Source organism: Chrysochloris asiatica, unplaced genomic scaffold (genome assembly GCF_000296735.1).
Source record: "Chrysochloris asiatica unplaced genomic scaffold, ChrAsi1.0 scaffold00159, whole genome shotgun sequence".
NCBI lineage: Eukaryota > Metazoa > Chordata > Mammalia > Afrosoricida > Chrysochloridae > Chrysochloris > Chrysochloris asiatica.
In genome coordinates this window covers 3,804,170-3,817,025 of record NW_006408677.1, presented here as the reverse complement: position 1 = coordinate 3,817,025, position 12,856 = coordinate 3,804,170, and the positions used below count along the sequence as shown (strand labels likewise).

Below are 12,856 nucleotides of genomic sequence, written 5' to 3'. Positions count from 1 at the left end.
GGTTGCCATTATAAAAAGCACCTGGGAATCCACGTCAAACCTGTTAAAGATTCTTTATACCCTAGAAAAACAATCTTTAATTTCCATTCTAATTTCCATCAATACAAGTCTAGACCTGCTACAACAAAAATCTCACAATAACTGCAAGAAGAGCAAGTTCTTGTCAACATTTTGCTTACTTCAATCACTAATATATCAGGAAATTCTATTACAAGCCAAAGTGGCTTATTCTTCATAGCCGAGATTTTCAAATATGGCTACCCATTAGAATCTGATGAGGTGCTTTTTAAAAAATACAACAGATTTCTTATTTTAAAAAGAACAAAGATTTCAGAATCCACTGAAACAGTGTCCAAACTTCAAGAATCTGTACTACTTAATAATTTTCTAAGTGATGTCTGATACAAGTGATGCTTAGATTGGCATTAAAGAAAAACTTCCCTCAAATACACTATCACAGGATTTCTACTGTAATAGACTTTTTTTAATTAGAAAAAGAAAGCTGTTCTTTTTCTTCTTTTGTACCAACCTGGAATCCTAATCCTGAAATGAAGAGGTCAACTTCACGTAATTGTAAGGATACAGTAAAGGTAGGCTTATATACATCATGTTCTACATTGGCCAGGCTCTTGGCAATCATCTGCGTAGTCACCTTCTTTTGACGTAGAAAAACTTTCATCCGTGGCTTCATATAAAGAATACTACAAAATGCCTATGGAACAATGAAGGAAAAGTTATGCGACACTGCCAATTCTACTAGCATCCCCATAAAACTTTGCAAACATTGAGATCTATTCCCGGCAAAGATTTGGCTCAGTTATTATACTCTGTTATAGTAACATTAACTAACACACTAAAGTGCTGCCACCTATACTCACGTTAGCTAAACTATTTCGGTGGAGACCGTGAAAATAAATCCTGTTGTTAAATGCCATCCAGTCAGTTCTGATAGCAACTCTGTGTGGATTCAAACTGCTGAGTTTGTTGTTAGCTGTCCAATGTTTATCCAACAGTGCCACACCAGGACTCCAAAAGGAATCTTAGTACAGGGCTAAAAGGCCGTCATCGTTATATGACTAAAATGAGATCTTGTTCTACAGAATTTTCATAGTGCCGGATATCTTACCTCTCAAATGCTGAGAAAATACTATGTTCTTACCCGTAAAGAATACTCTGTTTCTGGAAGCTCAGAGGTAGCACCACCAGTCCCTTTTTCTTCAGTGCCAAAGTCTGATACCAGGATGTCATACTGATCTGTATCAAAGTCCAACTCAGACTTTCCATCTTTATTTCTGGGTAAAAGAGACAAGTACCAATCTAACAAATACTGGCTCCAAAGGACAAAAATTCACTAGGAACCCAAGAGAAAAGAGACAGTATGAGCCAAAACTCAGGCATTTCTTTGTTTCTTTAGCTACCAGCACAAAGGAATTACAAAGGATTTGAAGACCACATAATATTTAACGTTATTTTCAGTCTACTAAATAAGTGTATGTTCCACAGGAGTAGTGCTACCAAGTTCTTAAGGAAAGGAAAAGCAGAGTAGGAATGACTGTGATCTGATGAAATCAAATGGGTGTCAGCTATTCTTGAAACATGGTTTTACCACAGATTCCAACTTTCTGGGTACTGATGGGTAAGTCAATCAACATCATTTTTCCTAATTGAATGAATAGATGAAATAAGACCGGTTTCTATTTCTTTTAGTGAAGAGTACAAGGGCTAATGAGATTTAAAGATTTCCCCAAATCTAACGCTATTCTTTAGAAGGTAATAAAGAAAAATTGTTAATAAAACCAGCATAGATATGCTCATCCTCAGGACACCATTTATGGATATCATTTCAGTATAATAGTACTAATATTGTTTCCATAGGGCCTTTCTTCTTCCCATAATTCTTTGAGCCACTTAGCTTTGGTCCATTCCAAGACCCTGGGCTACATCACTAACCAATGCCAGGGAAAAAAGGCAAGGCACATCTTTAGTCCTAGAAAAAACTCAAAGCAAAGGATGAGTTATAGAGAAACTAGATACATCAGAACAATGCTGTTGTTAGTTGCCACTGAGTTGATTTCAACACCCAGCAGCCTCATGTGACAGAGCAGAAATGTTCCGCAGAGTTTTCTAGGCTGTAAATCTTTATGAAAACAGATTTCCAGGTCTTTCCCCCTGGAGCTACTGGGTGGGTTTAAACCACTAACCTTTCAGTTAGTAGCCAAGCTCTTATTATTTTGTTACCAGGGCTCCATATCAGAACAACAATTCTCAAAATTTGGTCTGTGGGAACAGTAGTCCCCCAAGATGTATGTATATATGTGAGTAAGTAAATATTTTATTATCAAATAAACTTGAAAAGCAATTTCTAGCCCTCCGAGCCTCCTCAAAATCATACTTTAGGCACCACAAGCTCAGAGTTGCTATGTTAAAAATATAGTTCCCTTTTCAAGGCTGAGCCAGAGCCACTATTGTGTGTAGCTTGAAGAAAGTCCATCTCACTATAATAGTACATTCTAGATTTTTCAGGACACTGATGATTCTCACTAGCTCACATCACTCTTAACACACATACTCTGAAAAAGTTTCTCCTGGTACATAACTTTTCACTAATCAAGAAAAAGAGGTTAGGAAACAAAAATGTTTTTAATGGGAAAAACTGCATACTATATTGCTCTCTTCAACAGTCTCAGTACACATTAGCATATTAATGCCTCTGAGAAATCCTGCATCAAAGCCACATGGTGAGCTTGGTTTAAGCCAACAATTCCTAAATTACCTTAGGAAAATTATTTTTATAATATAAATTATATTACTTAAAGCTTCCTTAGTAGGACTCAGGAATATCTAAATTACCAATGCGTGAGCCTCATTACTTTTTTTCCTTTTTAACTGAAAAATACTCTCTATGTAAATCAGCAGGGTTTTTATGTTTTACTCAACTAAGAAATGAGACTAGACTTGAACTACGAAGAAAAATAAGAATGAATACATCTGATACTCCTTTATTAAACATACCAGTAATACCTCTATTTTATACAGGTTTAGTGGTCACCTTTCAAAAGTATTCCAATATGCATGGCAATATTAAATAAATTACCTATCCTAGAGTATTTCCAGAATGTTTGTAGCTCTAAAAATAACGACCGGATCTAGGATTATACTTTACATTTCTCTGCTTCAAAAATTTCTCGGCTTCTAATCAAGCTACACTGAAAGCATTAAGATAAAGGGCCCTATTTTTATACACCATGTTGAATATGAAATAAATACCTGTAAAAGATTCTGAAGATCTTAGAATAAATAATGTTGAACTGTCTTGACTATTTGTGGCAAGAGCCCCAGGACAGGCATATGCCCCGTCCCCTTTTACTAAGTTCCACATCTCATCAGCAAGAATCACTATCTCAAAGAAAACTGTGGTTGTTACTTAAAGTAAATGCGATACAATGAGGTACAACTATGGTGATGGTGGTGGTGGTTGTATGTCGTTGAGTCAGTTCTGAGTCATACTGACCCTGTATAGTGTTTCTGAGGCTGGAAATCTTTATGGGAGCTGAAAGCCTCATCTTTCTCCCACAGACCAACTGGTAGAGCTGAACAGCTGACCTCTAGGTTAGCAGCCCAGCTTGCTGGTGGCGTAGTGGTTACGAATTGGGCTGCTAACCTCAAAGTCGGCAGTTCGAAACTACCAGCCGTTCCGCGGGAAAAAGATGAGGCGCTCTGCTTCCGTAAAGATTTACAGCCTCAGAAACCCTATACAGGGTCACTATGAGTCAGAACCAACTCCACAATACTTAACAACAACAAAAAAACCAGGGTTCCTGAGATACAACTATAGTATGGATCAAAATTTTTCTTCTCTGCTTCCTAAGGCATACTGAGTAAATGTGCTTCATCATACTATTTTTACTTATTAAAACCTACCACCCATAGAATACTATACCTGCGGATGTTCCAAATGAGGACCCGGGTGCCTTTTTTGCCTGGGATAGCATCAAACTGGGACAGCAGGTCATTTTCACTGTTGAAAATTGAATAGTTCAAGATGGCTTCTAGGCTGGGCAAGGAGTCTTCAGTAATAATCATTTTTTGTAGAACCAAATATAGTCAAAGAAAAATTGAAATCTTAAGAGGATGCTATCAAAAAGAGAGCTCTGCCTTTTGGGTTGTGTGTTTAGCAAAAACATACAGACATTATTGCTATAAAATAAAAGAGGAAAGATAGGGACAGGCTGAAAATATAAACACTAAAATGGATCACCCATACAGAATACAGCTTAAAAGTTGGTCCTATATTTGACAGAATTTTCTAAGACCACTCTTGGGAAGCAATGAGTTCAAACCTTACTGTTATACTGTTGGGATTAAAGACACTTGGTATCTAAGAGTATAGTTTGTCCAAGTATATCCTTGTTGTTGTTAAGTGCCATTGAGTCGGGTCCGACCCATAGCGACCCTGAACAGGGTTTCCGAGGCTGTAAATCTTTACGGGAGCAGAAAGCCTCATCTTTCTCCCACAGAGCAGCTGGTAGTTTCGAACTGCTGACCTTGCGGTTTGCAGCCACTACGCTACCAGAGCTCCTTAAGTATATCCTTAGGAGAAAAAAAAAAAAAGAGAGAGAGAGGGTCTTGGGAATTTTATCATGACAGGAAGTGGGAGACAGACTATTTTGTCCATAAAATCACACAAAAAACTTGAATTTCAATATTATAAAAACATTTCTAAGTCTCAGTCAATGATCCACTATTTGTAAAATATTTAGTATGGGAAACTCCAACTAAATTAAGCCATGTAAATAAATACCTCTTTCAAAATGAACTCTTATGCAATAGTTTTATCGTGTTAAAATACATGTAATAAAAAATTTTGCCACTTCAAACCATTTTTCAGTATACAGTTGAGTGACATTCATTACATTCACATTAATGATGAAAACTGCTGATAGCTGGATTTGACCTGAAGTAATCAGATTAGACTAAATTTTAACAAACTTTGTCCATTTTCAGAAAGGATATTGTTTTGCTGGCTGAATGGAACAATTGGTACAATAACTGCCTGGGCCTGGACACATTCCAGATAGGTCTGTGACAGGAGTCCAACAGTGAGAGTACCCCCATTCTTGGTGAACACAAGAGCATCTTTTCCCAGCCGCATGGAACCTGACTTGAAACCATTACCAAAGACCCCGATGGGACACTGGCTCTTCTTTATGGCTTTATCTGTAAAGCCAAAGCTGTAATTACACAAGAAAAAAGAAGTCAGAAAAATGAACAGCATCCTAAAGTAAGTGACAAGCAGATTACTTGGTTTACACATGAAGAACACATGTAGAAGCACCTCCTTTTTTTTTTTTGTTACTTTTGGTATTAAGAACATAAGAAATTACTATAGGGTAATAGAGCTGATTTTGCTGTGTGGTTTATACAAGTTCATGGAAAAACATAATTGATTTCAGAGCATATCCAAAGAAGCGAACAAAAGAACCAGATAGTGATACTAGCCTAAGGATCTTTTAACCTGGTAATACCACTTTCTAGAAATCTGAAAGCCAATGGCTATTATTTCTTGACAATTTCAACTCTCCAACCAGAGGATAACCCTTCCAATTCTTACTTACCCTCTGCTCAGTCTGCAGGGACAGTTCATTGGAATGTGGCCAAGGGATAAAAATAGGTAGTTCTGCCTCTGAATATCAGCAAACAGCTGCAGCATAAAGTCTCTCCAGTTCTATCAAGGATCTGTCACTGAGTCACCTCACAAATCTGTTGCGCCTTACAATCTCTGCTTAATCTGGGAACCAGAGCTTTTCCCCTTCGTATATTCTCCATCAAGAGCCACCAAAATAATAGTACCAAAGACATTAAAGATATAAAATCTAGAAAACAGTGATTATCTTCCTTGTACTTCTCCCCTCACCACAAGTAAATATAATGAAAGGATAACTTCTATGAACACTGACAAATTTTATAATAATGCTATTATGTCATTCTAGAGCTGACACTATGGATGAGTTTTGTTTGTCCTACAAATAATTCTAGCCACAGACAGTGTAACTTCTAGGGCAGTGATTTATTTGACAAAACCAAGAGAGCGTTGAGTTTCTGCTGTCAATAGGCATTGGTATTCAAAAAAAGACTTGTAGAAGTTGGAAAAATTTAAGCATTCCCGGTACTGTTGTCTATTATCAGTTTGTCAGACTGTGGTGGCTTGTATGCTGCTGTGCTGCTGGAAACTAAGCCACCAGTACTTAAAACACCAGTAGAGTCACCCTTGACAAATAGGTTTCAGCATAACTTTCAGACTAAGACAGGTTAGGAATAAGGAGGGGCAGACCACTTCTGAATTCTTAAGTCATTGAAAAGCTTATTAATAGCAGTAAAACACTTGACTGATACAGTGCCAGAACATGATCCCCTGAGGTTGGAAGGCACTCAAAATACGTCTGGGAAAGAGCACCCTTCTCAAAGTAGAGATAACAATGATGTGGAAGGAGCACATTTTGGGGGATCCTTATTTGCTGAGGAGGCAAAACTCAAAATGATGAGAAACAGTTGCAAATATCCATTAATAAATGAAGCATGGACTGTACGAAGCCATGAATCTAGAAAAACAGCAAGTTTTCAAAAATGAAATGGAACGCATAGTGAGTTGAAATGAACAAGCATTTGGTCATTTTGAATCAATCACACGGTTTACAATGTCAGGTATGGCATTATTGAAGAAGAATGGCATCACATTCATCATCAAAAAGAGCATTTCAAGATCTATCTTGAAGTACAATGCTATCTATGAAGCAACACCCATATGCCCACAAGGAAAGGAGTTCTGGTAGCGTAGTGGTTACGAATCGGGCTGCTAACCTCAAGGTCGGCAGGTCGAAACTACCAGCTGTTCCGCGGGAGAAAGGTGAGGCTTTTCTGCTCCTGTAAAGATTTGCAGCCTTGGAAACTCTGCACAGGGTCACTGTGAGTCAGAAACGACTCCCCAGTACTTAACAACAACAACGTGCCTACAAGGAAGACCACTTAACTACCACTATTCTTCTAATTTACACACTAACCACTAAAGCCAATAATGATGAAATTGAAGAATTCTACCAACATTTTCAGTCTGAAAATGATCAAAAATGAAATCAAGATAACATTTATAACGACTGGTGATTGGAGTGCAAAAGTTGGAAACAAAGAGGAAGGATCAGTAGCTGGAAAATATGTCTTTGGTGATAGAAATGATGCTAGAGATCAAATGACAGAATTCTGCAAGATCAATACTTACTCATTACAAATACCTTTTTTTCCCTACAACATAAACAGCGACTATACATGAGGACCTCACCAGATGGAATACACAGGAATCAAATAGACTACATGTGAGAGAGAAGACACCACAAAGCTCCATATCATCAGCCAAAATAAGGCCAGGGACTGACTGCGGAACACATCATCAATTGCTCATATGCAAGTTCAGATTGGAGTGGAAGGAAATTAAAACAAGTCCACGAGACCTATGGACCTGGAGTATATCCCACTTTAATTTAGAGAGCATCTCAAGAACAGATTTGATTCATTAGACACAAATGACCGAAGATCAAGAGAGTTGTGGGATGACATCAAGAACATCATACAGGAAGAAAGCAAAAGGCCATTAAAAAGACAGGAAAGAAAGAAAAGTCCTAAGTAGATGTCAGAAGAGACTCTGAAACTTGTTCTTGAACAAAAGAGCTTGACAGAAAATGCCAAAAGGACAGCTGGAGATGACTAAAATTATTATAGTGAAATGTGCAAAGACCTGGAGTTAGAAAACCAAAAGGGAAGAATACACTTAGCATTCCTCAAGCTGAAAGAACTTAAAAAAAAACAATAACAAGAAAAAACAAATCGAGCCTCTACCTGAAATCCTGAAGGATCCTATGGGGAAAATACTGAATGACATAAAGAAGCACCAAAAGAAGTTGGAGGGAATACACAGTCACTATATCAAAAAGAATTGGCCTATTGTTCAACCATCTCAAGAGGCACCGTATGATCAAGGAGGGATGATATTGAGAGAAGAGGGCCAAGCTGCACTGAAGGCACTGGTGATAAACAAGACTCCAACAATTCATGAAATACTAATTGAAAAGTTTAAACACATTAATGCAATGATGGAGCCTCTCAACTCGTCTACGTCAAGAAATCTAGAAGAGAGTTACCTGGCCAACCAACTGGAAAACATCTGCATTTGCATCCATTCCAAAGAAACGTGACTCAATGGATGGGAAAATCATTGAAGAGTATCATTAATATCATACACAAGTAAAAGTTTGCTGAAGGTAATTCAAAAACAATCACAGCAATGCCCCTTGCCTTGATGATCAAGGCAATGCCAAAAATTCAAGGTGGATTCAGAAGAGGACATGGGACAGAGGGATATTACTGCAGATGTTAGATGGACCTTGGCTGAAAGCAGAAAATACCAGAAAGATGGTTACATGTGCTTTGTTGACAACGAAAAGGCATTCATTTGTGTGGCTCACAAAAACCTCCAGATAACATTGCAAAGAATGGGAATTCTATAACACTTGATTTTGTTCATGAGGAACCTATACACAGACTAAGAGGCAGTTGTTAGACCAGAACAAGGGGATACTGAATGGTTTAAAATCAGGAAAGGTATGAGCCAGGTTTTATCCTTTCATCATATTTATTCAATTTGTATGCTGAGCAAATAACTTTGAGAAGAGGGATTGTCTGAAGAAGAATGAGGCATCAGGATTTGAGGAAGACTCATTAACAACCTGGGATATGCAGATGGTACAACCTTGCTTACAGGAAATGAAGAGGACTTAAAATACTTATTAATAAAGATCAAAGACTATAGCAAAATCAGTATAGATTGCACATCAATATAAAGAAAATAAAAATCTTCAAAACTGGACCAATAAATAACATGATAAATGAAGACTGAAGTTGTCAAAGATTTCATTTTGCTTGGATCCACAATTAACACTCAAGAAGTGGTGCTGCTGGACTGTTAACAGCACTGGACTGTTAACCACAGGATGGTGGGTCAAATGCACTAGTCTCTCCTTGGAAATCCTATGAATCAACTCCGTGGCACTTGACAACCACAACAACAGCAATTGCATTAAGCAAATGTGTTGCAAAAGACCTCTTTCAAATGTTCAAGAGCAAAGATGTCAGTTTCAGGACCAAGGTGCACCTGACCCAAGTCATAGTATTTTCAATAGCCTTATATGCATCTGAAAGTTGGACAAAGAATAAGGAAGACCATAGAAGAATCGATGCATTTGAGTTATGGTTTTGGAGAAGAATATTAAAATTTCCATGGACTTCCAGAAGAACAAACAATTCTATGTTGGACGAAATAATCAGAATGCTCTTTAGAAGCAAAGATGGCAAGTTTTCATCTCTCATACTTTGAACATGCTATCAGGAGGGACCAATCACTGGAAAAGGATACCATGCTTGATAAAGTAGAGGGTCAGTGAAAAAGAGGAAGACCCCAGAGAGATGGATTGACAATGGTAGCAGCCAACAACGGGCTCAAACTTAACAATAACGGTGAGGAAGGCACAGGATTGGGCAGTGTTTCATTCCGTTGGGTCACAAGTCAGAATCAACTCAATGGCACCTAACAACATTTTTGTGGAACAAGTGGCTAGAAAAGATAGGGTTGTTACAAGGATTAAAATATATACTATATGCAACATATGAAGGTAAGTCAAAAAGTATTACTACAAAATCATAAAAACCTCTATTAAACAAAAATACCAAAACGTGAAGCTATTGTTTCTCAATGTATCTTCCATTTAGGTGTATGCACTTCTGTGAAAGTACTGTTCCATCTCCCTAACCATTCCCCAAATAATTCTGTGCTCTTCAACTTGGGCATCCTGGAAGGGCTCAAATTGTTTTCCTTTTAAAAGATCTTTGGATTTGGGGGGCGGGGGAAGTCTGAAGGAAGGGCTCAAATTGTTTTCCTTTTAAAAGATCTTTGGATTTGGGGGGCGGGGGAAGTCTGAAGGAACAAGATTAGGAGTGTAGAGCTGATATGGTGGGGTTTTCCAATAAAATTGTCATAGGATAGCCCTTGCTACCCTTGAAGAATGATCAGGTACACCATCATGATGGGAAAAAATTTTCATCAGCGCAACTTTCTGACTCTTTTTCTTACCAATGGAGTTTTCCATTTTCTTAAAACTTCTCCCTAATAATCTCCTGTGAACATCCTATATTCTCTGAGAAAATCTATCAAGATTGCCCCGTGAGAATGCAAAAATCTAGCTGAACTTCTGAACTGACCTTGACTTTTGTTGTCCAGCAGATCCCTCAGAAATCACTGTTTTGACTGAACATTGTTTTTTCTTTCCCTTAAAAGTGTGGCACTGTAGGATCAGCACTGGACTGCTAACCACAAGGTTGGTGGTTCCAACCCACTAGCCACTCCTTGGAAACCCTATGCCGGGTTGTTGTGAGTCAGAACTGACTCAAGGGCACTTAAGAAAAACAAAATGAGACTAAGATAAATTTATTACTGAGAGAACTTGTCTGCAGCCATCCAGTGATCACAAAGACATGTTTAAACATCTTGTTAGGAATAAATCTGTGCATGTCTAAACTGGAAGCTTAGTAGCAATATTTTTTTACTTACCCTCATGTTGTTGTTAGGTGCCATGGAGTCAGTTCTGACTCATAGTGACCCTATATAGTGTTTCCAAGGAGCTGCTGGTGGGTTTGAACTGCCAACCTTGTAGTTAGCAGTCATGTGCTTACCTTATAGCACCAAACCCTCAGAAAATAATATTTAAATTTTAACTTTAAACTAATTGCGGAAGTCATTCTAAGAATACTCATGCTGTACCCTACCCTTACTTCAGATATGTCATATCTAAAGCTCAGGGCTCGTCATAAATAATCTTATCTATAGTGGTGGGGAGTGGAGTCCTGGTGTGGCACTGTGGGCTAATGCGTCAGACTGCAAAGTCATTTGAACCACAAGGTCAGTGGTTCAAGCTCACCAGTTGCTCCTTGGAAACCCTATACAGGGTCGCTATGGGTCAGAATCAACTCAACAGCACTTAACAACAACAACATAGTGGTGGGGAATCCTGGTGTGGTGAAGTAGGATTAAGCACTGGACCACTAATCACAAGGTTCAAGCCAATCAGCTATTCCTTGGAGACCTTATAAAAGGTCACTATGAGTTGGAACTGATTTGACAGCATTGTAAAATGGCACTGTAGTCCTGGTGTGGTGCTACAGGATAAGCCTGTACTGCAAGCTGCAAGACTGGCAGTTCAAACCCACCAGCTGCTCCTTGGAAAGAAAGCCTATATAGCACTTAACAATCACATGGCATAATGGGCTAATTGTAAGGCAAGCACTTCCAATCCACTAGCTGCTCAATGGGAGAAAGAGCAGACTTTCTGCTTGAAGAAAGATTGACAGCCCTGGAAATTGTACATAGGGTCGCTATCAGTTCGAATCGACTTGATGGCAGTGGGTTTGGGATTTTGGTTATGGCATCAACTGGCTAACTGTATAGTTATTAGAACTTAAACCTTCCCTAATACAATGAAGTTTCCATTAGGTGGTAAAGGAATACTGGAGAAAATAGGGAAACTGTGTTAGTTCCTTGGAGTCCTGGTGTGGCACTATAGGATAACCAGTGGACTGCAAGACAAAAGGTCAGCAGTTGAAATCCACCATCCGCTCCTTGGAAACATTATACAGGGTCACTATGAGTCAGAACTGACTCACTGGTACTTTAGGGCCCTGGTGTGGCGCTATAGGATAACACTGAACTGCTAATGATAAGGTTGACAGCTCAAGCCCACCACTCGCTCCTTAGAAACCCTACACAGGGTTTCTATGAGTTGGAACGGATGCGGTGGCACACAACAACAAAAACATTACTCCCTGAATTTTTGTGTGATCTCTACTGCTTCTTTCAGCTATTACCTCTTTTCCCCTTTTCAAGGATCTGCTACTCTCATTACACTACTTAGTTTTGAGAGACCAAATGAATATACCGAGTTGAGAAGATTAGTAGAGTGAGGTCAGAAATGGAAAGGAAAAAGGTAAGAATGACGTGAGGAGTTAGAAGCTCTGGTTTTTAGTTTTGTTTTTGCTATGTTCCGCTTTAACTATTCCATGTGTTCTTACGTTCCCAAGTATTAAATATAACCATGAATTTGTAAAATGGATGCTGATACCAATCAAATCAACTATCTAAGCTCTTCTAATATATAATTATTTTAGGAATGAATTTTATACAGTTTATTCAGTAGTTTTCACAAGGATTTCTTGGCTTAGACAAGTGGTTTCTTTCATCTAAGTCCTGTTCTATTATCTCGCATAAGACACAACATTGTTTACATACCAAGGAGGCTTGGATACCAGCTCTTTTGAATGAAATCCAGAAATGAAGCAGTTTGTTTCCAAGTACCTTAAAATACCAATAATCTAGAATCTAGAGAGGTAAACAAGGTTCAGGGACATACAAGGGAAGGATTGCTCCTTTCTGGATATACTGGTGATATACTGTGTAATATAAAAGAATCTAGGACTGCTAAGCATACTACTATTCTCTGGATTTTGAAGAAAAACTTACTAAGCATAGGTGGTGAATACCTGAAATCTCTGAATCTGTGGTTGTTTTTAATCCCTGACATTTGAAAGAGGTTTTCCACAATTAGTCTAATAGGATACTGGACCACAAGAGCATCTGTCTCTCATGTCCCTGAAATCAGAAGAACTGGACAGTCCCTGGTTACCTCTACCAATAGCTCTGAAAGGAATCACATTAGAAAGTCCTGGTTACAGTGGGAGAAAAGGTGTGTGTGTGTGGGGGGGG

The 12,856-nt window shown here is 38.4% G+C and overlaps 1 protein-coding gene across 2 annotated transcripts in view; it reads right to left on the bottom strand.

Moving 5' to 3' along the window:
• Positions 1 to 12,856, bottom strand: part of MORC4 (MORC family CW-type zinc finger 4) — an 85,926-nt gene that overhangs the window by 57,859 nt on the left and 15,211 nt on the right. For both annotated transcript variants that reach the window (XM_006871049.1, XM_006871050.1), the window contains exons 4-7: positions 5,014 to 5,231; positions 3,941 to 4,088; positions 1,160 to 1,292; positions 584 to 712 (exon numbers count right to left, since the gene is read on the bottom strand). In XM_006871049.1, the coding sequence (XP_006871111.1) occupies positions 584 to 712; positions 1,160 to 1,292; positions 3,941 to 4,088; positions 5,014 to 5,231 (628 nt within the window). The remainder of the gene's footprint in view (positions 1 to 583; positions 713 to 1,159; positions 1,293 to 3,940; positions 4,089 to 5,013; positions 5,232 to 12,856) is intronic.